Source organism: Scleropages formosus, chromosome 18 (assembly GCF_900964775.1).
Source record: "Scleropages formosus chromosome 18, fSclFor1.1, whole genome shotgun sequence".
Taxonomy (NCBI): domain Eukaryota; kingdom Metazoa; phylum Chordata; class Actinopteri; order Osteoglossiformes; family Osteoglossidae; genus Scleropages; species Scleropages formosus.
The window spans coordinates 5,514,706-5,541,824 of NC_041823.1; the positions used below are offsets into that span (position 1 = coordinate 5,514,706).

Consider the following 27,119-nt stretch of genomic DNA (forward strand, 5'->3'; position numbering starts at 1 on the left):
TAAATTGGATCCAGAGGTGGATGGGTGTAGGCAAAAGCCTGGGTTTTACAGCCCTGGCTGCAGGTGCAACAGGCTGCCTTCTAACTGACCTCAGGGCCTCACACAAAGGAGGTGTGTGTGTGTTTCTGCATGTGCTTCTGGGGCTACATGATGGTAAGGAATCCCATCACTCATACGTTGTCATTACTGTAAATAGAGTAGTTGAGCCACTCTTAGATATTTGTTAAAGTGGGACTGCAGGTGCCATAGTGGCTAAGGCTATTGCCAGGTGCTCCAAAGGTCTGTTGTACCCTTGATCAAGGTATTTACTCTGATTTGATAGTCAGAATAGTCTGCTGTATAAATGGGTAAGTGTCAAATTGATTTAACATTTATTGTCCTTGGATAAAGGTGTTAGATATATAATAATAATACTAATATGCTGATTATGTTAATGACCAGTGCCACATTGTCACCTTTTACAAACTATTAAAGTAATAATTTTGTAGCAGTTATTGCTACTCCTATTTCTAGTACATTACTGTGCTATCTACATGTAAGTAACGGTTGAGTACCTCCAGCTCAGCCTCTTTCCTCCCTCTGACTTCTGGCCTCCACACATCAATGTCATTTTCCATGTGTTTCAATAACACAGTTCAGGCCAGTGGCATCTGGGAGGGTAGAGATGGGAGGGGGGGGCTTAGGGTCATCCTGCTCTTCTCTCATTTGGCCAACGGCTCCGCCCTTCTCTGTGTTAAGCACAAGGTGTGTGGATGCAGGAAGGCAAACATTTGAGTTGGAGAATAAGGAAAAGGCATTAAAGTTTAATATGTTTGACTCTGAGTGGCCGTGTTTAACAGTACATGGGAGGAATGAATAATGCCATTGGTCCTGTGGTTAGCACAATTTACTGCTGTATATTTTCATATTTTACGGTTGAGACTCCCCTGTTTGTAATATTTTAGGTTCGTTCTTATTTTGTTGAGTAATGACCTTACCATGTATGTTTTTGCTGGTGAGCTTCTGTTTCTGTGCACTTGTGTGCCATTAGTTGTGGCGGCTAGCGCAGCACTGCGGCTCTGCAGGGTGCCTGGAACTCTTCCCACCTCCTGCTTTTCACTAATCTACTGAATGTTTGAAATGTTGTTTTTTTTTTTTTTTTTGTGAAGTTTACCGTACTTTTAATAGAATGATGAGTAAACAAATGGTTAAAATAACTTTTTACAAGTGAATTAATCCGTTTTCTTTAGTTTGTTTTGTTTAAACTGCTTGTGATGTCCACTGTAGGGCATTCTCTCTCATACACACTGGCGCACACACACCTCAAGGGCGAAGTGGAGTCATCAATTCACCCGAACCACATTTTTTGCACAGTAGGAGGAAACCGGAGCACTCAGAAGGAACCCATTCAAACATGAACATGCTTTGTGCTCACAAAGGACTTGGACTGCATTCAAACCCGCAGCCCTGAAGCTGTGTGGTGCCAGCTACACTGTGCCATCCTCATGAAATTACTTTTCCATTTTATATTTGTTTAGCAGATATTATTTGTGGGACCATGTAGCTTAGTAGTTTGCACTTCATACTGTTAATACAGCTGAGTATTTTTGAATGCAGTTCACCCTGAAGAATTTATTCCTCAGGAGTTCAGTGACTGTCTCCCTAGAGATGCATCTTGCAGCAGTCTGCTCAGATCATCTCCACGTTGAATGTTTTTCACGGGTAGTTACAGTTACAGGGAACACGAACACACACACACACTCTGGTAACACTGCTACCTGGTAACGGAGCATCTAGAAGGAAAGTTGTGGTTTGGGGAATGTCTACCTCACACAGCTCTCATTGTAGCAGGCAGTCAGGAAAAGTCTGCTCCGGTTGAGGTTGCCGGTGAGTGCTTAGGGTTGAACTGGACTCCACATCTGAAGGAACAGGACAGCTCTTCTGAGGTCCATAAATTTGCAGGAGATTTGTGACTCTCTGCTGTCAGAGAGAGGAGCAGAAATGTTTTCTTATGGATATCTAGCTCGTTTCACAGTTCACATCTGAGGAATATGGCATGGCAAAAAACAACATGTCAGGCCCCGTGCTTATTTATGGGCCTGGCTGGACCTGTGCCTTTGGTTGTGTCGGAAGCGCTTTCCTCTGCGCGAATGCTAACACCCCACGTCCCCCATGCATCCAGGCTACGTCCAGAGCCTGATCAGACGGGTGGTGAACAATGTCAATGTCGTGGTGAACAACCTGATCCTGAAGTATGTGGAGGATGACATCGTGCTGTCTGTCAACATCACGTCGGCCGAGTGCTTCACGGCAGACGAGTTCTGGGACCGCGCTTTTATGGACGTCACAGGTGAAGTGTCCGTGCGGCATTGCCAGCTCGGCGTTGGTTTGGTTGCCTCTACCCACCCGAACATTTTCACGTACACGTGCGGTCTGACTCCGCTAGCATGCGTTAAGGTACCCAGAACCATGCTGGCGGTCATGTTACACATTAAAAACAGATGTACAGTAGTTCTTTTAATATTGTCACTCTTGAGGTTAAACAACAGCCGTGAGATGTATTAAATGTCTTCCATGCCATATTTTTAGCTGGTTAAATTTATTCTGCTGGTGTCATAAGTACAGTGTACAATAATAATCAATGGAAGCATTAAGTTACCAAGCTAAATAAGCTAAATATGACCTTGCTGTCTACCATAAATATGAGAAACTCTGCTAATGCAGAGTTGTGGTGGACCTTGGGCAGCAGAGAAGGGTTTATTTGAGTTTTGTGTTGTATTTAACGTCTCACAGAAGAAGCTGAGGTTTAGCAGTTTTGATACAAGTGTCGACCAGAGGCTTATCTAGCGGGACACAGATGGAAAGTGCCTGCCGCGTGAAGGCTAGGCCCATGTCCCGGATGAGTAGTAACTTACTCCCCAGCTGTAGAACACAAGTGTTAATACATGTTTACAAACAAAATGAATGAGTAGAGGATGGACCTGACGTTTTGTTTATTTAAATTTCATCCAAGGGTTTGAGGGACTATGCTTTGGTTTGAAGCCTGGAGCTTCTCCTGGCACCTTTGCCTTCAGCACAAAGGTTGACTTGGATTTACTGTCACTGGCTCGCTCGCTTGCTCTTTGTCTCGTGTAACACGTCCCTCTCACGTTCCGCCCAGCCCCCGAGCTTGTGCTGAGGAAAGCCATCAATTTCTCCGATTGCACTGTCTGCCTGGACAAGAGGAACGCCAGTGGGAAGATAGACTTCTACCAGGACCCACTGCTCTATAAGTGCTCCTTCAGGACCCGCCTGCACTTCAGCTATGACAACATCAACTCCAAGATACCAGCCGTCATCAAGGTGAGCCCCCCCAGTCTTCCAGGAGAACCGGGAAGCCACCATATGTAAGAGTGGGGAAGCATTAAAGGGCTCGGCTGATGTATGCACAGCACTTTTAATAACTTCATATCAGTCTTCACTCTCTTAATGTTTTACACATGTTGCTCTCTGAAGACTTTTACTACCCGCCGCTGTTTCAAATCCTGACCTTCATTCAATGAATCGTGTGAACTGAGGGCATAGTTTACTTGTCCTGTAAATGTTCTCTTTAGAAATGAGGAGGTGCTGATTGTAGACATGATGCACAGAGATGTGGGCTGTGTGATGCGTTTCTGTGGAGCATGTATTTTTTCCGTACCCTTCTCTGTAGGTCCAGACAATGGTGGAGAGCCTCAAACTGTCCATCACAGACCAGCAGCTGCCCATGTTCATCCGCATCATGGAGCTGGTCATCGCTCTGTACTACGGCGAGATTGGTGGTCACAAGGATGCCGAGGGACTAGAGTCCAGTGGCCTTGTCAGGGACGTGGCAGTTGGTGTGCCTGGTAAGTGATACTCGGACCAAAGTGACAGCCCTGTTTCTAGTGCTAGTTCCTCTGACATGTTTTGACTCCTAACACAATTAGACAGTGGCTTGTAACTTGTTTCTGAACCCAGAGTTTCATCACTGAATCACTTATTGATTTTGTTTAAACTGCTTGTGTTATTGATACTGTTAATGATTAATTTTTCGAAGCCCCGGGTACGAGCTATGAACACTGTGAAAGTAATGAATGAAGGTGGTCCCACATTCCTACTCTGAGTTTTTGTACTACAAGGTCAGATATTAAAACACACATCATGTTCACTGTGCAACAAACAAATTTTAGGAAATAGAGCGATGAAGATTACATTAAAATTTACTTTAAAAAAAAAAAAAAAAAATTTCGACTGTTTGTAACACGAAGAGCCATTCTGCCCTAGCAGTAGCATTTTTGACTAATTTGACTTGATAGCAGAGTGCGCTGATTGTGATGTAGTGTTTTCACTCATTACATCGCAGTACTGCATGTAACGGCTTGGCCTTTTTATACCATAGTACACTATACCTGGGTATGGTCACTGGAACTTGTCCATTAGGTGAATGTCCACTAAGTGGACACCCTGTTTCTATTATTTTGAGAAAAGTGTGATACCTTCCCAGTCTCCCAACAGTTCAGCCTTTTTAAACACAAAAAAAAAAGAAATGCCTCAAGATAATGCCAGTAGTATCTGTTAGAGAGAAGTTGCTCTGTGACATGATGATCGTCAGCACCGTTGCGACCACAACAGGAATGTTTTCACCATTTTCACGGCACTGTTTTCACTCCTAGTACTGCTCGTAACAGGTTTTGGCTGTACACAGCGGCGTTTACTAACAGTACTGTTGACTACTGAGCCCTTGAGCACTGCTCTAGTCAACAACGCTCTTCACTCTTATCAAACGCTGACCATGCAGTTTGCGACAAGATTTGACTTAAAAGAGCCATAAAACGTGGAGCAGACGAGATGTTGACGCTGTTCTTCAAACATCGGGAGCCGCTACACAGGATCCCTCTGCTTTGAGCTCAGTTCTTACTCCACATGGGATGGAAATCACGGGTGTTTCCAACAGGAGCTTCCACAGTCTCTTGGGTCCACACTCAGCTTTCTCAGCAAATCTCCGCAAATGCGATTAAGACGTGAGGTTCGCGTGGTAAGATCAGTTGTGGGGAAACTTTAATTTATGAGGGCGAGGCGAGGTAAACGCTAGTTGGCACACACTGGACTCCTTGTCTGCTGCCAGATGCAAGGTTTGGTGTCATGCTACTGCTATGTGGAGAGTGAGTTACTGTCCTCGTCAAGAAATGTGCAGGGGGCCCAGTTCTTGCAGCACAGGCCTTCCAGATCCTGTTACAAGCTTCGGAAAAGAGATGCTCACTGCCATGGGGAAGCTGTGCTTTTGTCCCAGGTCTGAATAGTTGTTTGTTTATTCTTCATATTGATGTTAGCTGGAAATGACTTTTTAGAGGTTCTCAATATCAGATGGTAATTCTCAAGGTTTGTTGTTACATTTCGGCAGAAAAAGCCCTCCTGTAATATGCAATTAAGTGCAGAAATTCCAAGTGTCATTGATGTCTTAGGAGAGAGAGGAGTTTCTTTAATAAAATATACTACTTTTATTTCATTCTCGGATGTTATTAATCTCCCTGTGTGAAGTCAGATGGTTACAAGTGAATGAAAGTTTCAGTCCCGCGTCACCCATCTGCCACCCTGTTGCTGCGTGTGCCTTACCGCTTGTGCTCCGGTAAACGACGAGGCCGTAATGGAATTGCACGGGTGTGTGAAAGTGCTGCCCATTATTTGCAGAGACTGGAGTCGCCTGAGGGCAACTGTATTAATAGGCCAAAACTTTTAATTGGGCACAGCAGTCCTTGTGAGGGCCTTTTAATGGGAACGTTAATGTTCCCATTAATAAAGCTTTTTCTGAGTTCTATCAGGAAGAGTTCAAAGGGTTTCTGTATGTTTTGTGTGTGTGTATATGAATTCCCCTTTCTGCCTCAACCAGGGGGGGGGGTTTTATAAATGTGTGGGCAGTGCGCCACATCATTAAATACATGAGTGTCACTTATTAATGCATCTGGTATCAGGCAGTATTATCATTTTGCCAGTGAAAGGCATTGAAGTGCACTATAAAAGCAGCAGCGGTTGGAAATATGAATGAGTAACACACTTAGAGCCGAAGGCCAGTCACAGGAAAAGCTCCTTGGTTTTCTAGAAGAATGAATGGAATTGGGTGCGTAAGTCGATCATTGAGCCGTCAGCGGTCTCGCAGATGGACAGCGTCGCCGCGTTTCGATTAGTAAGAGAACCCTCACCCCTTCCCTCGTCCGCCGGATGCCTAGACACAGCGTCTGAACATCCTGGTTTATCAATGTCTAACAATTCTTGTGGACCATTAGCTGTGGAATTTACATGAGGTCACGTGTAAAGGTCCCAAATTGATTCCATGTTGATTTGGGGGTATGTGAGGACCTCTGGCTGTCGTGGAGAGCCCACAGGGACCCTGTGTTGTCACTGGGACATGTATCCATTTAAATATTGCCTTTGTGATTAACAGAGGGAAAATGAAGCCTAGTTTTACTGTACAGTGTGTTTGAGTAGATCACCTGAAATACCCTTTTGCATGCGCATTCACTGACACTGTGGGTAATTGAAACTCACCAGTTCATGTAAAACACTTGTCTTTGAGCTGTGGGAGGAAACCATAGTACCTGGAGGACACCCATGCAAACATGAGAACAAGCAAATAGACTGAGCAGGATTCTAACCCATTTCCAAACGTACATCCCAGGGGGTGCTGGGAGCTTGCTGTGCCACTGTTCCACCAAATAAGCAGTCTGGGAATGACATGTCTCATAGCAGAATAGTTTAAGGACGTTTTAGGAATAAAGACAGTGCAAATATGGATGAGTTGAAGAAGCAAAGTAAAGAAGTCAAGGTGTAGCAGTTATAGACTCTGTATATGTGTGCGGGACAGGAGGGCCACACATGTCATTACTGTGCACTGTTCTAGAGTCTCCATTCGAGGCTGTAGCCATGGTAGGCCATCTACTGGATTGAATAGGTGCTGCTCTTGGCCGCAGACCAGGTGAAGCAGGCCAGGTGAGGCCATGAGTGGTGATGAGCACAGCAGAACTAAAAGTAGAGCGACACGATGACACCAATTTCCTGATGGCTCTACTGCCTCAAAGGCATAGGTGTTGTTACTACGTTGTATCTACAGTATTTTCTTTCACTGCGGAGAACATTTTGCACCTGGATGGTGAGAGCCATCATCACCAGGCGCAATGCTGGACTCGCAGTGCTTCTTGGAGTCGGTAGAACTTCTCTGCAGGGATTTAACACACTGGCAGCAGACCTGTTTTCATTTCTTCCACTTTTAATTATGATGTATTTTTAATGCTTCCCAAATTCAAATATATTACACATCGATCAGCGTTGAAAGTGACAGGGATCAGTTTGCAGACCCGACACCTCAAAGGCTTTTGCTTGGCGGAGGGGTTGGGAGGAGGTCAGGCTGGAAAGGAAAAGCATCAGGCCAGGTTTCCAGCTGCCAATTCCGAAACTGAAAGATTTAATTAAAAAACTTGTCATAATTTTGCCGGATAAGCCTGCAGGATTCTTGGGCCGTGAGCTCACGGGCCGATGTTGTTTTCTCTGCGAGGCGTGCGCGGCTGCGCCGAATGGGATTACACATTCTTCCGCATTGACATCAGCCCTCCCCTCTCCCGGCGCACACAGCCAGTTGCCTTGGGACCAGGTCAGAGGGCACAGCCACTTGCTGGAAGCCTGATGGGGCATCCCTCTACTGTTATGGGAGCAGGGCTGCTGGCGCTGGCCACCCCACCGGATACCGTGTCTTTCTCACATTAACCACATTTCCGGTTGAACCTGCCGGTTACACTACAGATACAGCACGTTTTGCATATTTGGTTGTATTAACGCATCTAGTCTCCCTTCACTGATTCCGCCACCTTCCAGTGTTCACTAGATGTTTTTAATAATAGTTTGACAAATGGCTCTGTTTTGAAGAAATGCATTGTTATGGTTCTTAAAATGTCTTGCAATAAATAAAGATGGATAGGGGTTGCAACTAAAATTGCTCTCTCAATTTGCACTCCAGTGACTATTGAAATAAAGCAGATTTATGGTGTGCGATAGCTTGGTTTCAGGGATGAGGCTTCGGACGGGGTCTACTTGGCTCATGTGTCGCAGCCAGAGAAATGCGTCTGACAGGTGCTGCCTCCACAGGTAAGGAGGATGACGGGGATGGCCAGGGTGTGGCGAGCCCGTACCCGAGCCCAGAGACCTACCTGCCAGGCATGGAGGAGGACCAACAGGGCTGGGTGTCCTGGGCGTGGTCCTTTGTCCCGGCCCTCGTTGGCACAGGTGAAGAGGATGAGGAGAGACACGGAGACGGTGAGCGGGTATACCACCAGGAGATGGAGGAGGATGGCCGGCCAAGCAGCCCCCAGCAGCACGCGCCCCGTGACCCCGTGGTGTCTGTCGGCTTCTACTGCACTAAGGCCACGGTGACGTTTAAGGTGAGTTCAGGGCAGCCTGGAGGACAGGAACAAGCTCATCTCTCGTTTGGTTACGTTACCCAAAGAGAGCGTCATTTTAGCAGCGCTGTCAAAGTCAACACGTAATTTAACATGTCAATTGCGCATGCTAAAGCTGTTATCATTATTATGGTATTATTTCACATCTTTTGACAGTGATTTGATTTTGGCTTTGAGAAAATAAACGTCAGATTAATCATGTTTGGGCAAAGCAAATTCTGTTCTTAACCCGTCACATTATTTTAAATAATTTGACAGCCCTATATTTTAACATTTTATACAGATGTTGTACGCACATTTCCGTGGACCTATTTTTATGGGTCTTGGAACCGGGTCTCTCCCGGGATTCGGTCAGACAATTTTCAGTTGTCTCTGTCTAAGTCTGTGTCTTTAACCACTCTGTGCCCTTCTGGCTTCATCTTACTCTGTTGTTACAGTTTTGTTTTTACTAGTTGTTGGATGTTTTGAGTAAATTTTACCCCGTTGACACGGTAGACTGCGGTTCTGTACCCCGGTTTAATTGACAGTAACACTTAATAGGCTTTGGCTGCAAGATTAGACGTAACGTAGCATGAAACGCCGGCTTGAACCTCTGGTCACGTTAATATTTTAAACATTACAAGTGGTATGAATACCATTCAGAAACAGATATGTACACTAATCCTGTGTTCTTGCTTAGAATACTTGGAATGCATGTGAGGTTCCCCTTCGGTCAGAACCTCGGATCTGGTTTCCCTGTTAGCGCCACAGAGTCAGGATCATTTCAAATGGAAAGCCGTATTTTTCTTATAATGTTTAAAATTGTTCTTGCAGTGTTTGACTTCTTTTAATCAATTAATTGCCTTGCCTTGGGAGTAATTGCAGGCAGTCGAAGACCCCCCCCCCCAATGCTCTCATTTTGCTGGCGTATTTAGTGTATGGAATTTCGCTTTGAAGAGTAGCAGTGTTGAACTTGCTTTAGACACGGCAGTGAAATAAGAGATAGGGGCATTTCAGAACTTGCTGCGTTTCTCTTTAAATCATAAAAATGGACTAAATCCGGAGAAATGGCCAATTAAAGGAACGGCAGATGCGGTAGAGTGCCAGTCCAAAGGCTTTGTTTCTGAAGTTCCATGGAAAAACAAATGCGCTGTGTGTCACCTAATGGAAATGGACAGTTTGTACATTTCAAAGCGCAAGTCTCTTCTCAGACTGCTTCGCTGACTGACTTTTGCTCATTTTAGTCTTTAGCAAAGCGTGGTTGTGTCTTTTTGGATAAAAGTTGAAAGAGCCCAGCAGCAGGCAGCGCAGTGTTTGCCTGTTCAAGTCCCAGGAGGGATCCAGCTGTTCCCTTTACCGAGGTGCTTCAGCTGAGTTGCTTCAGTAGAGAAAGTGTCGTCTTGGACTCTGATGGCTGGAAGGATTTATGGGCGGATAGAAGGGACAGAAAGAGACGAAGAGCAATTTTTGTTTTTGCTGAGCCAGCTCTTGTTGTTCTGTTGTACTTGTCAGTGTCGGTGTGGGAAGGGGGGCACACCGAGGGACAACTGTCAAACCCGCGATGGCTGTATTCTGGAAAGAGTATCCATTGTAGTCAGTGTCCGGGGGGGGTACTCGGGTCTTTCAGAGGTCCTCCATTAAAGTGTCGAAAGCGATCGCTCCGCGTGACCTTTCACAGCAGTCCCCCACACGTGATTGAGCCGCGCCAGGCGGCGCCGTTCTCTGGGTAATGAGGCCCAGCTGCGTTTGCCCTGCACCTGCTTCCTGTGTAAACGTCAGAGCCATGGGCTCAGAGGCACCCCACCCAAAAGCGCTATGCAAATACCTTTCCTACCCCCAGCTCTTTGACCCCTTCAGAGGTTCTGACGCTCACCTTGATTTTAATCGTGCAAAAATTGTATGACTTAATATTGAGTTATCTTTTCCATGGGGATTTGTGCTGTTAAAATGTTAGGTTCATTTGTGAAATTATCATGGGACATAATAGTTTAGCCTTACCTAATGTAAGCTTATTAGTCCTTTTTAATTTTTAGTTTAAAAGGGGAAAAACATTTATACACTTGTTCATTCGTTGCAATAAACAACATGAGTTCTTCAGGGTGAAAATGAAGACTTTTGGAAAAAACTGAACGTGGAAGGGTAACATGGCTTTCCTTTCCACCCTCAGTTAGGAATTATTTTTTGGTTGACAGAAATTGAGTGTAATGCAGTTGAAATGCAAGGTCTTGGCAGGCAGTTTTGTCCACTTGTTCTAGCTGTGTATTTCACCCTTTCAGCTGTATGTGCAGCAGGATGCTGAGATATTTAGCTGTAGGTTTCCAGTACAAGTTTCCCTGATGTTTATTCACCTGCTGTCTTCTGCTCCCTTGGTCCATTTGTTCTTCAAACACTGCGCCACGCTCTGCCTCGTAGGTTTTTTGTTTTGTCTTGTGTCTTCTGAGTATAATTTTATGTCTAAACCAGTGCTTTCAATGTTTTACTCAAGTAATTCAGTTTGGGCAGCTTGCCCAAGGTACAACAGGAGGGCCCTTTGAGTTACCAGTCTGTTACCTGAACGACAGCTTCTACTGCTGGCCCTGCGTTGTCCTGCTCATTTTGTCTGGTCTCTGTGCAGCTTACGGAGAGCCAGGCGGACAGCAGCTACTACAGCCCCCAGAAGGTGAAGTCCAGGGAGGTGCTCTGTCTGGAGCAGGAGGGCATCACCATCGAGGTAGGAGCCACAGAGCTTGAGGGCCCTTCACATTCAGCCAACAATCTGCTGTTTCACACAGTACCGATAAGTTTATCCTAAGGGAAGGCCGAGGTGGTCCAGACCCTATCCCGGACACACAGAGTCCTTGGCAGATTTCACTCTAGGTGAGATGTCAGTCTATCTTAAGGTATCTTGCCAGCAGCATCTGGACGGATTTCCCAAAGTCCTGATGTGTTCTGTCTGTTTATTTCGTACTCATCTATTATTCCCAATATTTATGCTTTAATTTATCATTTTTGGCAAAAGCCCTGGCTGGAAAAAATGCTTTTTTTCCCCATTACATGTGTTGGTGAGCTTTTGACAAAAACTGAGAACCTGTTTTCCCAGGGAAGGCTGGAGTGTTTTCCGTGGTGCTCACTCCCCTCCTCCAAGGCCTCCTTACATTTTTATACCTTGTTAAATGAGACACCGAGTAGCTGAAAGATGCTCCTAAAGCACTTCAGCAGATGTGAATGTTCATAAAGGCTTCCAAACGATTTCTTAATTTATGCTCGTGTTGGAAGTGAGTCAGCGATCAGAGGCAGCTGGAGGAAAGGCCGTGAAAGTGGAGGGAGGCGGAGTCGGGGATGGTGCGGTAAGGAGGAACACCAGAGTCTTTAATTACCATGCGGTGAAACAGAGTTTTTCATGTGATTGCTGTCTGCTCGAAGGGACCAACGGCTACCGATGGGATCGGCACCATCCTGCTTTTTTTTTTTTTTTTTTTTTTTTTCTCCTGCGCACGAGCAGCAGCCCCCTTCTCTTTGGGGGGGGCGGTCTGTAGTGGATGCCGACAGTTTTAATTAAATGCACTGATTAGAATGTGTTGCCAGTACCACAGCAGAGAGCTGTGTTTTTTTGTCATCAAATTTGGTCGTGGAAAAATTCATGACGTGTGTAAAAGTGGTCTACTTGTATGATCCTTATGCCAGTGTTGCTGTCGGGGGTCGGGTGGGGATTGGGGCTGTCTGCCTCTGTGGCTTCATACGCTGTGTTTTGTTGGTGCTAATGGGCCTACGATGCACAGATGTGTAGGGGGGCCTATTTTTGGTTGGACATTGGTATTTTCAAAGCAAGCCTAGTCCTGGCTGACTCCCTAAAGCCCAATTATGGACCCCCGAGGGTTCCGCAAACCCCACGTTGAGAATCTCTGTATTAGCACCCCATGGATCAGGATGTCTTTCTTTCCAGGTGCTTATGATGGGTGAACCCTTCTTCAACTGCCAAGTTGGCTTTGTTGGCTTCCGGGCTCTCTGCCTGAAGGGCATCATGGGAGTGAAGGACTTTGAGGAGAACATGAACAGAAGCGAGGAGGTAACTGGCTGCCGATGCACAGAGGTCGCTTTTAATGTCTCTTCCAGACCTCTGGAGGCCTCGTGTATCACATCATGTTTTCCTCCCTGGTTTTGTGTGTTTTGCATGATGCAACATTTGGATCCCTTATATGTCCTGGACAGGAAGCTTATCTGTAAAGTTACTTTGGCTCATACTTAGAAAACATACCATTTTTACAATTTATTCGGTTGAGTAAGAGAGCACCTTTACTACTGGTACTTCAGTGCAATTGTTTATTGGATCCGGTTCTGAAACCTTTTGGGCCATAGGTTCGTGTCCTTAGTCACGCATCTCTGTCCACCATTCCTTCCTCCTGAGATGTTTAAGCAATGCTAACCGAGCACTTGTACATTTATTTTTTCATCTCGTGGTTGTCTCCAAGGTGCTTTACACTGTTTAACTACTTACAACGATTTGCTCATTTTTCAGCTCGGATATTTTTACTTTTCAGGACGCTCTGTTTTTCTGCTGTGGTGAGACGCTCAGCAGCAAAGGGAACACCTACTTAACCAACTCGCTGTTTGACTACCGCAGCCCAGAGAACAACGGGGTTCGAGCTGAATTCATCCTGGATGCCATCCACCACAAGGTACAGATGGTCTATGCCTCTGGAACAGGCTCCGGACCACAGCAGCCCTGCTCCGGACAAGCAGTAATTGATGATGGCTGGATGTATAGTTTATACGATCAGTTTAAAAACCATAAATTTCCTCCATTAATCCCTGTGTAGTAAATATTAGTCATTAACTGATGTGATTTCTTCTGTGGGAGGGAGGAGTTTTCCTGTGTTTGTGCTGCAATCGAAGTAGCATTACCCACGTGAAGAAGGATGACTGGCGATAACCTTCATTCTCTGTAGTGATAAAGCCCCTGCCCCAGGCAGGAGTGCAAACAAAGACCCCGCCCCCTGTCAATCCTGCCTTTTTCTGCCATTGTTTCCCTGACAGGAGACCTACACGGAGGCAGCCGGCATGCAGCGCTTTGGGGCTTTTTACATGGATTACTTGTACACTGTGGAGAACGCCAGTGGCTCAGGTACTGTTGCGCCTTTGAGGGGAAACGTTGTCATTGGTTGCCGCCGCCGCCCCCTTTTCACCTTGCCCTCGCATTCACCCTCAACTTACCTGGAGGCCATACGTCACGAGTGTGCGGCGTGCACAGGCACACAGCTTGGCTTTTTGCCCTGTGTGTGGCACACCAGTCTGATTGATCCCTCTCGCTCTGGCCGAAGGACTGAAGTTGCTCAATAAAGCCTGTCAGTTGTCACCACTCAGTAGCAGAATTAAAATCATCTTTTTTTTTTTTTTTTGTTTTAAATTTGGTTTGCTTTAGTTTAACAGGTGTTTGAATGGTTTCATGCCGGAAATGAATATGAATGTTTGTAGTTGCCACTGCCTGGATCTTTTAGACTGATTTGGCTCTCCCACAGGATGTTTTGCAGACCTTGTTTTGATTAGAAGTCTATCTTGTGTCTGAAATCTAATCAGATTTCTTCATAAATTTAATTTGTATGTACAGCAGTTCTTGACTCAGCAGAAATGCAGAAGAGGGCAAATCCCGTTAAAGGATTCGATAATAAATGATGTGATTGTCACGTGACACAAGGGTTGTACAAATATGGACCTAAGTGGTCATTGTCCTTCCGTCTTGCTTAGAGCACTTTGTTTTCTGACATTCTTTCTCGCTGCTTGGCTATCTTTTGCTAACACCGTGTCTGTCTGACTGGATGTTTTAAAATAAAGCAAATTTGTTGTAGGCTGATTGAAAAGTGGACCTTTGAGGTCCTTTTCTTCCCAGCCAAATCCCAGCATGACGAAAGGCCTGCTTTACAAACCTCTGCAGCTATTACATTCCTCTCCCGTTTGTCCCTTGTTCTGACTGGACAATCTTTTTGTTTTTCCTCCAGTCGGCTTCAGATAGATAGACATCTAAATTAAAAACAATAGAGATACTGTCCGTTTCAGCTGTCAGGCTAATTTTTGACGCTCGGATAACGTGTCGGTCTCGCCCCTCTTTCGGGAGCGAGGAATTACACCTCCTGATAGGAATGCCTGCGAGTCGGTATTAACCTCCACAGTGGAGACTATCCAATGTCAACCAAACAAATTAGCTGCCGTTGCCCATAGGACTAGCGTAAACTTTAGGTAAATGTAATCTGAACTGGCAAATTTGCGCTCACCGCTGACTTCACGTCGAAATAATGTGAGTCGAGAACACGGCAAGAGGCGGAGATGCTCCCGAGTTTTTAAATCCCGGTTAATTTGGACCCCTTCTATCCTGTCATGTGTTTCAGCCGCGGCCATGTGTTTAATATTAGTGTTAATCCATCTCTGCGAATAGTGCCGAAAACGGGAAGAGGACGCGTCACTGCCTGGTGCCCTTTTAATCTCGAAAATCAAGCAGGAATTTGAACCCTCCTCATACAGAAGATGGAATTCCGCCCGGACTTTCTGAACCCTTGAAATATGTCCTGTGCTCTAGCATGTATGTAATAGGAATAGGAAAAGTTTGTTTCTTTTGCTCCTCTGATTTTTCAAATTTATCTACTTTTATTATGGAAGACTGAGAGTTTAAAGTAAACTCCTGCTTCGGCAGCGCTGCATGTCTGCATAAGAGGGGTTTTGGGATATTCATCACCGTCTGCGTGTTCGCCTCTTAGCCAGTGGCCCTCTCCAATCCGCACTTTGGTCGTAAAGCCACAGATGTGTCTGTGGGTGACAGTCACAGGGCAGTAAATCGCTTGGTTAAACTGTGGGATATTGCTGTGCGTACCTGTTAGAGGAGAGGACAACTTTCCTTCTCTTATTGGACAGTCTCGCAGTTCCCATGAGCTCAATAAAGAGGCGACGTGAAAACCTGATGATGATAACGACCAAAATGATGTTTTCACAGCATTTTTGGTTTGCTGATTTGTTTAACCTTTGAACTGGGACTCACTCTGACATGAATATTTATTTCTGATGCCAGGTCTTAAAAAAAAAAAAAGAGGGAAACAAACTGTGATGGCTTTTCAACACCTTGCTCGACTTCCTGCTGATGCAGCCATAATTTGCGCAGTGATAATGTGCATTGTGAGCCGTCTGTGTTTCTGCATTACAGAACATGTTGGCCCCCAGGACTTTCCTCCACCAGGGGGTAAGGAAACAACGGTGTCCCAGGAGACGTCAGTGAAGAGGCTGGTGGTTGGCCCTCTTGACTTACGGCTCCACAGCAGCGCCGTCCACCGCGTCCTCAAGATGGTGGCTTGTGCTCTGGATCATGAGTACGAGCCCTACGGCAAACCTCAGTCAGGTGAGACCTCCACACTCCTATGTCCATCTTCTGTCTTGCTCATAACGACTGTCCTGGATCCACCAGCTTGACCAGGCCTAACCCTAGATGTTCCCAAGGCTCTGCAGTCGCCTTTGAGTTCCCCCAGTATGTCACTGAGCTTCAGTATATTGATCTCTGGAAATCCGTTTGAACAGCGGGGGTTCAAAAATACCTCCAAGGGCCTTTTTCAGGAAGCAGTATGTCCAGATGTTTTGAGGATTTTTTTTAAAGGTAAAATCACCAAAACAGCTGCTAGAGTATATAGTGGTGGTGTTATTCATGACTGGCATGTTTTGAAACTGCACTGGAGTCTTGATAAAACTGTCATAATAACCCCCGGTGAGTGTCACTGTCTAATAAGTACTCCATTCAAATGGTTTTTCCTTGATCTGGAAAGCAGTATCTGCAGAGTGGAACCATATAATATATAATAGCCTTTATGCTATCTGAGGCCCAAGGTTCAAATCCCTGCTCTTGTTTCAGTACCCTTGAGCATGGTACTTACCCAGAATTAATACAGCATAAATTACCTTGCACTATAAATAGGTACATCATTGTAAGTAGCATAGTGTACAAACCTAACTTAAAGAAAAGTGTCACTTAAATGAAAAAACAATATTTTTAATCTTTTTAGACTGACTTTCATTATTGGGAATGGTTTCATGGGGTCCTGGACTCCTGACTGGGAGACAAACCCGATGTGTAGCTCTTTTCCAGTCTGCCCATCTCTATAACATGCGCACCTGCCACTCACTTTCAACGAATGGAAAGACGGCACATTTTGGCCCTTTTCTTACCCATGCGTGTCAGCATCCTTGACGTGTCCTTCCGTCTGACGAGTGTAATGGAAGAGGCAGCGGTAGGCGGGGAAAGACCAAGGCCAGATGGCTGATGCTAGCTGAGGGGCGACAGCTTCTCAGATCCACATCCTCGATTAGTTCACTTCAAAAGAGGACGCTCAGCTGTGTAAACCGCACGTTTGGCAGGCGCTCCAGATGCTCATGGCCTGCAGGATTCTGGGATTAGGGCAGTGCAGTCCCTCCCGACGGAGGCCGCTAACGTGAAAACACGCCACCAGGGTCACGGTAACTCGGACAGCTTTCCCGAAGCGTGTCTTTCAGGTACTTCCTGGACAGTGGTCTGTCGGTGGTTCTCAGCAACAGGCCATTTGGAAATCTGCTCGCAGAATGTGCGCATGGAATTTATCTTTGGAGAAAAAGTCTCAATTTTGCAAACCATAACATCCGTTGCTTTCAATGATTTCGGCATCTGCAATAAATATGGTAATTAGAGCCGTTCAGTGCATCTGTCTTTTCCGCTGTTGTGTGTGCGCCACGTTCACACTGAGAATGAAGGTGAATCGGGGGGAGTGCTGGGGGGTTCATTTATCCATGGCGAGACTGTTCCTCGTGTGTGTGGAACCCCTGTGGGTGATTTCGGTGACAGCTGTGTCGATCTTGCAGCTGGTTTTGCTGGGCGATCGGCTGCTTGCCGCCCGCAAGGGGAGTGTGCTCAAGGGCCGGCACTTGGGTGAGCCAGGAAGGTCAGGAAGAACCGCTCTCCAATATAGTGATCAGGTGGATCTTGAGCCAAGTTGGAGCGGGTGCTCTGAGTTTTATGAGGTCTTGCGCCCTATTTGTGCACCCTGGTCAAAATAGCAAATGAGTAACAGTGGGGTTGTTGGTCCACATTCCTCAAACACTGTTTTACAGAGGGACTTTTTGACCAATAGCAACACAGGTATCTGTGGGCCAGTCCTAGCGCAAGCACTGAGCCTCACTGGGTCCTGATTAGGTATTTGGGAGAGACCTCCCAAATGGCAGGGTTAAATCGACCACTAAACCTGGACAAGGTGCCGTGAATGGTCCTTGCCCTGCAGTCAGACTTTCTTTGTGAACAGCACTGAACAGTGCTTTGGGCCTTTTTGTGCCGACAGACACAGTGGAGGATAGCCGAGTGCCACCGAGCCCTCAGGAACTCGCTGCTCTGGAGGAGTTCATACCCACACGCCTCACCTGCCTCACCTTGCTCCAGGTGTCCATCACAGTCCCCACGGCAGAGTTCAACCTGTTGGACCAGCTTCTCCCTGTCATCTTGGGGCAGAAGGTAAAAGCGCCCTGACCCACAGCTTGTCATCTTCATGTTCTCAGGGCCTGCAAGGTCCTCCGTTTTGGTTCTCATCCTCTGTAATATCAGCTATTGTTTGAATAGGAACTTAAGATGGTGAAAGGGTACATCATCCACACACTTCCCGAGAGTGAAGGTACTCATTAAAAATAAGGAAATGTGACCTGGGAACTGCAGCATTATGCGGCTTTTATTAGGGACACAGGTACAGTGGGAGTATAGTCTTTGTGATCCTACAAGCAACTCGAAAGAGCTTTATAAATATTTAACTTGTCCCAATTTTTACCTTCACCTTAACTGTACAGTACTCTGCCTATATTTGTGTCAAAAGCCAAATAGAAAATATTTACAGGACACGAAATACACAAAGTGGTGGATGGATGTCGATGGTAGTGACACCAGAATCTCTCCTAGGCTTGTTGGTGCAGTGAAGCAGACTATACAGATGTGTGTGTTTCCGCCTCATAGGCATCAGCAGCCCAGCTCAATGCACCTGTGTTCCAACCGGTGCGGCCGCTGCCTGCCGTGCGTGTCCTGGTGGACAAAGTGAATCTGGAGCATTCGGTGCCCATGTATGCCACTGAGCTGGTCAGCACCGTGAGCAGTCTGAGCCAACCGTCTGACACCCTGCTTCACCACTGCTACGCCCACTGCTACCTCAAGGTACACACACTCTTTCAGACCACCTCTGTCAAAATGTCTGTCGTGCAGTGCCCCGCATGGACCGTGTCCTTGCAGGGTGTCACTTCTTGGACGTAACATCCCTTATGTTTTACGTAGGGTTTTTGGCATTCTGTCTACAAGTTCAGTGCGCACACACACACACACACACACACACGTTGCAGAGCACTCGTCAGCGGTCACTAACCGCAAGAGCAGCTGTGCAGGAATGGCTGAGAACCGCCAGGGTTGCAGCACAGAGCAAACCGAAAGATCACCAGAACCGGGCCACATGTGACCCAAAATCAGCCCTCTGTCAGATTTTTTCAAAAAAACAATACAAAGATGTAGGTATTTTTGTTCCGTAATTAAAGCAATCCAAAGCCCTTGAAAGATTAATAGCGCTGTAACAGAATACGTGGGGGATATTGGGCTTTTTTAGTGCATGATCGCTCCACTTGGGTTTGTTTGTAATGAAGTGCTGCTGGATCGCTCGACGCGCTGTTATTGTTTGAACGCCCACATTTTTCCAGCACCGTGGAAGGACCTTCTGTAGTTTGTAAAGGGAGACTGGTGTTGCTTACAGAGCACATGTTTGCAGAGACAGGTGTTTATGCTTAGGAAGTATAATACTGCTCAACGCTGGCATTGTTTATGGGCCACAGATGCGCTGTTTGTCCTTTTAAAGGTCTCCGCTCCCAACCTAGAGGGGATCGAATTTGAGCAGGCATTTTAAAGGATTATTTATGCCCTTCGAAGAGGACTTCTCTGAGATTAATTTTGGCGCTTTCGTTCTCTGCGAAGTATAAAAGCCTGAAGGAGTTGGAAAGGTTCACACTGTTGTGAGCAGTGGCTGTTTGCCGACTCCTCCTTACATTTACATGTACGTTTAGTCATTTTGCAGTTGCTTTTCTCCATAGTGACTTAGTAGTCAGAGGGAAAAGAGATCCCTCCCTTCCTTGGGCAGGAGGGAGAGATTCTGCGTCGGAAAGGTGCTTTATTTGCCGTGACCCCGATGCAGGTCCTCTGCTGCACCTCTCTGAGTTGTGGGCTGCCAGGCTGTGTTTTTCTAAGGCTGGGACGTTTACCAGGTGCAGCGAAGGTGCTTATCTGCGGGTCACTGTGGGGTCAATGTTCAGCCCCTCGGGGTCACTTCCACCCCCATCCTTGGATGCGGTCGTAGAGCCAAGCGGCCCGGTGATAAGGAGGCAAACAGGCAGTGGAGCCTTGGAGGGGATATGCTTCTGGAGTGTCATGCCGACCTCTGATCCGCTGTCTCTGAGATGCTCCCTGAACCCCTAGCACCCTGGATGGTGACCTGGAAGAGCAAGGGCATTTACCTAAACAAACAGATAGCAAGTTGGGGATCAGAAATGTCTCTTCACAACCCCCTTCTTCCTCTCTGTTTTCTCTTCACGGCCCCATTGTTGTCCCGATGCCATTAGGCCACCGTTTATCGTGATGTGTACTGCACAGTAAAAGTTGTTCTAAGCAAGACGTTTTTGTCTGGTCCGTTAAAGGGCAGCTTTTGGAATGATGCAATGTGAAAATGGTTGTTCGCTCCCTGTTCGGTGCTCAGCTCCGCTCTTGGATGTGAAATGAATCATGGACGGCTCCCGCTTGCGTCTGTCCCTGGCCCCCGGTTTGCACCGAGCCCCAGCTTTGCTCAGCACAGCTGTTGCACTGTGACCGGCCACTGGGAGGCCCGTCCAGCTGCTGGTGGCTTGTCCGGTCCCGGCACGAACGAGGTCACCAAAGCAGAGTCAGACACACTGATTGTGTCCCTCACCACCTCTCTTCCTGTCCTTCCTCTCCCTCCTCCAGGTGTTTGGCTTCCAAGCAGGACTGACCTCCATGGACAGCAACGGATGCTTCTTGCCTCTCACTCCCATCATTCCCTCCTTCAGCACTGCACTGTATGGCAAGCTGCTCCGGCTGCCGGCCCTCTGGTCAGTGTGAACGTCCATAACCCCATTGTCTTCACATACACACTAATGATACTTAATATCTCCATTTTGATTAATTACTTTTTTCATCTCAGGTGCCTTACCCAATGAAAAGGACAGATTATAAAATTTTTAGAAGTATTAATTTATGCATCTCTGTATTTTTGACTGAAGCAGTTCAGTCCGTACCTTTTCCAATGCTATGAGAGCAAGACTTGCATTGATAACCTTTTGGTCCTTGAATCTGTAATCACTGTGTTTAAGGGTGCTGTAAATGAAACTTAACATATATGTTGTTTGACATTGGAGCTGCAGAAAAACATGGATTTGTGGCACTTGTTCCCAAGGCAGAGGGGTGTGTGTTTGGATGGCAGTGCAGAACGAAGCGCTCGGAGGACGTGCCCCTGTGGTGGGCATGGATTCAGTTTGCTGGCATCGGGGTGAAATTACCCGTGTTCTTCTGGGAGCTGCACTGGGGACAATCTGTCTTGGGTCCGTGGAGACAGCGAGCAGCTTTTGCAGGCGAAGCGACGGGTTTGACGTGATGGATGAGTACGCCATCACAGCGGTTTGGGGGGAAAAGAGAAAAATGCTGTGTCTCCGGGGAATACGGTACGGATTCTCAGACGGTTTCTAAAATCCTGCAGAATGTAAAGCATTAGGTTCAGTGCTCTCACTGTTCGCGCCAACCAAGTTCAATAAAACGATTCTTTTAGAGTGTCCCACAGAGCTTTACTGAAGCTGGGATCGGCAGGGGGTGGAGCCAGGTGAATGTGGGCGGAGTGGGTAGAAACAATATGTGTGCCTTGCAGATGCCTTCCCAATTTACTTTTCAGGCTCCAACCGGGTTCCTGTCAGATGGTACCAGACCTGTACTGGCTTCAGTCTGTGCTTCACATGCAGACACACACATGCACACGAGCACAGTTGTGTGTAGTGCTTTTATCTGTCTTTTGCTGCTAAAACATTTCAGCCGCATGTATAAATTCTGTCTTTTCTTTGTCCTTTGGGCTGAGCAGGACAATTGCAGACCTCCCAACTAGCCCGATGCTCGCCAGCGCACAGCCCCATGGAGCAGTGCCTTGGCCATCATTTGCCAGTTAATGGCAAAATCAGACATCACACACACGTTGTTTCTGCTTTCACAAGAGCTGCTGAAAACAATGGAGGGTAATGGCTGTGGTATTGTTTGTCTTTGTGCACTGTGCCAGCAAACTCAATAACTCTGAGAAGCCTAGCAAAGGCAGTTTGACATCGAAAAATGTGTTTCATATGTCTTTACATACCTTTGGTTTTAAGTATATAGATAGAGGGTTTTGCTGTTGGACGTAGCGTCAATGATGGAGATCAGACTGTTCCTCCACATGCGTTCAGCACATGTCTCTTTTATTAGCAGCAGCATTTTTTGGTCTTTTTTTTCTTTGTCATATCCCAGGTAGAAAGTTTCCTCATCCAGTTTCTAGTTTAGGAAATTTCCCTTCTTTAAGCTGCCGAACCTTTCTTCAATACTTTTGACAGCTCTTGTCTTGTGCTTCTCTTGGAAGCCTTTCCTTTCCAAGCTAAAACACCGATCACCTTCATGTAATAATCGGCTGCTGACACCCCCCCCCCCTTTTTTTTTTTATTATGAAAAATAAAAAGGCCACAAGGAACTGGTTTATTCTTTTTTTAAAATCTCCCTTTTCCCATGTCAGACTGGTGTGTTCTGCTTTCCAGTCCCGCTTTCGAAGTTATCCCTATGGGAAAAGGCTTCTGCTCAGGTGGCCGCTAATGGGTCCTGACAGCTCGTCGGGGGGATGACGGCTTCGGCCGAGCTGTGAGCCAGTCCCTCCCAAGCACCGCAAAACCAGGTCTCGCTGGATAAACAGAAACACCACCAGGTGGTGGTATTTAATTTAATTTATTTGTGTTTGTTTTGGGCACCTCTCAGAAGTGATGTCACTTCCTCAACAATGTCATGTTCTTTTAGCCCAAGTATGCTGCTCTCCAGCTTTGCATTAGTTAGGTGGACGGGAGAGAGAGGCGGTCGCTCCCAAAACAAAAGCTGCCTTTAAGCTGCAGTTGTCCTCGTCCTTTTGTCTGTTTTGCAGGTTGCTGGGTTGGGGCTTCCACTTCTTCAATAGTAAAGGGCAGGTAATGGGGAATCATTTGACACTGGAGACACCAGTGTGACCACGCTACCTTCAGGCTGCCAGTTCACATAGGGTGGGTGTAGCTCATGTTAATGAGTCCAACAACATCTGCTATGACTGTTTGTGTTTCTGCTGTTTAAGTATCATTTCTGTAGCATCAAAATCATGGTATCTGGCAGACAGGCTGTCCCCTAATAATTCTGTCTCTGTCTCAAGTTCTTAACCTGCCGGTGATGCACTTCAGTTTACTGTGAGTTGTTTATCACTTTGGGGGAAATGGCATCAGCTAAAGTAATTAATGGAAATGTCTAAATTATTATGCATGTCAAACAGCTTTTTTTCCTTGGCTGGAATTGAGCCGTCGAGCAATGGGGAGTTTTTGCCGGAGCCATTGTAGGCATCCTTAACACGGTGCACGAAGTGCATAGATGCAGTCCCTTTAGGTGTTTTGCTTCTCAGAATACAACAGCTAATATGAATTTACATGATTTAACTGTGGTTATGGAAAAACATAACCCATTTCTGTGGTTGCAGGATGACGTATGAGTTATTTTGAGAAACTGTGCATATACTCAAGAACTCATGAACATCATGACTGTACAACTTGAGCAGGTATGAAGGGTTCAGCTCCCCCAGGATGTCAGCGAGCTGGTGACACAGAGCAGAGTAGAAAAGCAGAATTAAAGGGCCTGTTGGGTTCCCAAACTAACGCCTTTCCTTTGCAAAAGCGAAGGGCCTCTGTAACCACACATCCAGCTTTGGTAGCTTTTTATGGCTGTATAAACACCACCTACTGCTAATGAGGGCCAAAATTTACCATCGAGAGTGAATTGTCCACACCAAGGAGAGGTATAACCGCCCCATCAGCCGCCCACGATCCCACATTAACTACTCGGTATACTAAAAAAAGCTAAAGTCCTGTTAAATGAACTTTCACTTGCAGTAAATTAGAGCACAGCTGAAAGGCACCAGGCCCTACTTAGGCTTAATGAAAGTCAGCCTACGGGCTGCCAGCTTCACGGGGACCCTGCCACAACTCTTGCTTCCTTTGGCTCTTACACCTGTTATCCCTCTGAAAGGAGTCCCTGTAAAAAGAGGGAGGAAGCAGCACGTGCCACCTGTGTGGATGAGAACCGTTACACGCTCTGCTGTGCTTTCTCACGGCCAGGCACCTGAGAGCAATGCGCGTGCCGTCCCGTCCCCCCCCCGAGTGAGCACAGGGTCGGTGTCGCCACAGGCCACCATTCAGCACCGCAGCATTTTTATGGAGCGCTTTTATTGGCATCGCGGTAGACCCGTTGGTTTCTGATGGCCGCTTTGTTTGTGCAGCTTGGATCTGCAGGTGCGTCAGTGCCGTCCCTCTTAACAAGATACTCTATGGAATGCCTTTTTATTTTAAGCTATTTGCACGTTTTGACCGATTACTCTCTGTGAGACCTGAATTCGTCCCACTGCATTTATATTTGTTTAAAGAAATGGCTAACGTAAGGCGTGCTGTGGAAACCACAGTTAAATGGATGGAGAAAAATCCTCGAGGGAAATTAGGCAGAGAATGGCCAGCGCCTTTTCTGTGAAACAGCTAAACGAAGATAATGAGGCATTTGAAAATGCTCAAAGTGAGGTGATGTATTCCATCGCTTCTGTAACATCTGCCTGCGGTGGTCCTGCTTTATGTCTGTCCACGGGGCCAACATTTAATTCAGTTTATTTTTATAGAGCACTTTTCTTATGCAGTGACACAGGGTGCTTGAACACAGGCATAGGGTGAAGAAACAAATACATCAAACAAAGAAACAAAAGAAAAAGAAAAGACTGCGGAGAAAGGCGACATCACATGACACCACCGCTTTCTTCAAGTACGAGGAGACCTTGAGTTCTCCACTTGGATCGGCCATCCAAGAGAAGGCCAGGCTGGAATGCTCTTTGCTTTTTTGCCCTTCTCCACAAGTCTGATGCTTTTTGCTCTATTTTTAGCTGGATGTTGAACTGCTGGGCTTTTGACAAGCCAAACATTACACATTATTATTATTTGTTTTAAAATATAAAAAAAAACAAAACCCATTACAGCTGAATGTACACCAGCAATTCAGGTATAAATATCTTTACCCCTTACAGCTGGTTCCCTACCCAGATGTGAACTGACACCCTTCAGGTTAATCTTTGTCCTTGACCACTTTCCTTCCTACTGCCTCAGTCTCTCTGTAATGTTCTATGCAGGAATGGAAAATCACATGAAAATGGAACAAAAATTAAATCCTCCCTACCAAACTCTCTTATGCATTAGCATATGTTTATACATACCATATGACTCAAATTACCAGAGTCTGTGCCCATCTGTTGGTTTTCTACATTCATAAGTGCTATGTCTACGAGGCATAAAATTTAATTTTGGCCCCTCCGAGTGCTTTGAATAGGTGAGCGGTCCCTCTTCTGTTTTGCGGTACTGAATTTCCTCATTGATGGGCTCTTGGGACCAGGAATGAGAGACGAAAGGGACAGATTGCCTTGTTGCCAGAGCGATGGATGGAACACCATCGTGGCACGTTCTCCCGTTACGTCTCTCGATCCCATAGGTCATGTTCTGGCTGGCCAAACCTGTAATGGATGTGTCTGAGTTTCAGTAGTCTGAGGTCTGGTCTCATGAGCTTGTTATTATTTCTGTTGTTCATTCAAATTTAGCTGCCGTCTTTGCTCAGTGTGTCGCTGGAGACACTGCATAGTCTACTTACCAGTATCTGCCTCGTGTAAAAAGTAGTGTTTTACACATGTACGCACGCAGGCTGGGAGCAAAAGTGTCACCACTTCACCTCAAACACACATCTTTGAACTGTGGGAGGAAACCAGAGCATTTGGAGGAAACCATCACATATGTGGCAAGAATATGTAAACTGCACGCAGACTAAGCTTGACTCGAACCCTCAGGCTGTGTCCTATGTGGAACCCCAAACCGTTTCACGGTTCCTCTTAGCAGACGTTCTACCACTACGCTGTCCTTGCAGTGTCAGTGAAGAGACAGAACGCCATGTCCAAGTGTGACAGTTGTACCACACACAAGCTAATGAGTAACTCTGGGTTTTCCTGACTTGGTCTATATGGGCTCTTTAACATCGCGGTAAACAAAGTTGCTGTGAGACATGAAAGGCGAGAAATCATGTGAGCTGTTGACCACTCTGGTGAGTTTATGAGGCTGTGGTTTGACAGTGGAGGACGGATGGAAAGGAGGCCTGTTCCACATGAAGCGTCCAGCACTCCAGCTCGCTCGCTGGGTGGGGATGCCTCACCGGAAGGCAATCGACTCCGACCGAAGGGAGAGGAACCACAGAGAGGATCCCCTAATCACACAAGTCTCTGTCACAGCTCAGGAGCTTGGAATGCCACGGATGTTTTAAGGTCGTGGTCTGCAACGATTCATGTGTTAAGGAGGAGGATTAATAAATGAAACTGGTAATTACAAAGGAAAAAAACATGAAAAATAACCAACAATCAAAACACTTTTCATGGTTAATTTCTCTCCATGTGAGTTTTTTTCCTCTGGCTCCGTGGCTGTTGATGGTTCTCAGCCGACTCCCCTGCTTCCTGAAGGAGACCTGATCAGATCATTTCTGTTAGTAAAGCCATTGGAAATGAAGCCCCCCCCCTCACAATAGGGACCCCCCGGACTCAGAGAAGGGGAAACGGAGGTCCGAGGACAGCCACTTCAACAGCGTGAGCCACAGTCCAGTCGGACACCCCCTCTTTGGCCCTCAAGTGCATCTCTCTCCGCTGGACAGAAAAGCAGGACAGGCGTTTGCTAATCAGTCCTCATTTTCAAGCACTTTTGGAAGCTCATTTGTCCCTGAAATCTGTAGCTCTGGCGATAGTGACAAAACAATGCTGCCGAAAAGGTGAGTTTACATGAGCGATTAGGGAGGGAGCAGAGCAGGTATGAATGATTTATAGAGCATTTGTGTTGACTCACCTCAAGTCAGTGTAGACCTGGTTATCTATTAGTTGACATTATTAGAGGAATATGTCAGGAGTTACGGATTAGATTTACTTCGCTGTTTGCTTTGTAAACACGCCCAGATAAGAGGGAAGGAGGAAAAGGGAAATGACAGCCAAAGCTTTTATCTAACTGTAGCGTTGAGAGCCTTGGAATTACTGGTAAACGCTCTGTGGGCAGAGCTGGGCTGAAACGCACGATTACCTTGCTTGATTTTATTGAGCCGATGCTTTTTAGATGCTGTTGAGGGGTTGGAAAACTGAGACGCTCAGGAGATGCCAACCTGCTCTCGTACTCATTCTCCTTCTCGAACAACTCGGAGGTTGCGTGCCTGTGTGTTTGAAATGAGCTCTTCGCTTTTGCCGCTTTACATTTCCCATTTGGGATCCTCGTCATGTTACTGGTGGTTACACAGTCATGGGGGTAGCACTCTTTGGCTTTGCACCCCTCTCCCGTTTTTCAGTCCCTCTTTGTGCCGCGAGCAGGCTTTTC

General features: G+C 46.4%; 1 protein-coding gene across 5 annotated transcripts in view; it reads left to right on the forward strand.

Moving 5' to 3' along the window:
• vps13b (vacuolar protein sorting 13 homolog B) overlaps positions 1-27,119 on the forward strand; it is a 249,181-nt gene that overhangs the window by 29,625 nt on the left and 192,437 nt on the right. For all 5 annotated transcript variants that reach the window (XM_018762942.2, XM_029245971.1, XM_029245972.1 and 2 more), the window contains exons 5-16: positions 2,162-2,329; positions 3,140-3,321; positions 3,671-3,845; positions 8,113-8,405; positions 11,017-11,112; positions 12,325-12,447; positions 12,920-13,057; positions 13,416-13,503; positions 15,568-15,759; positions 17,717-17,886; positions 18,376-18,570; positions 20,392-20,516. In XM_018762942.2, coding sequence (XP_018618458.1) covers positions 2,162-2,329; positions 3,140-3,321; positions 3,671-3,845; positions 8,113-8,405; positions 11,017-11,112; positions 12,325-12,447; positions 12,920-13,057; positions 13,416-13,503; positions 15,568-15,759; positions 17,717-17,886; positions 18,376-18,570; positions 20,392-20,516 — 1,945 coding nt within the window. The remainder of the gene's footprint in view (positions 1-2,161; positions 2,330-3,139; positions 3,322-3,670; positions 3,846-8,112; positions 8,406-11,016; positions 11,113-12,324; positions 12,448-12,919; positions 13,058-13,415; positions 13,504-15,567; positions 15,760-17,716; positions 17,887-18,375; positions 18,571-20,391; positions 20,517-27,119) is intronic.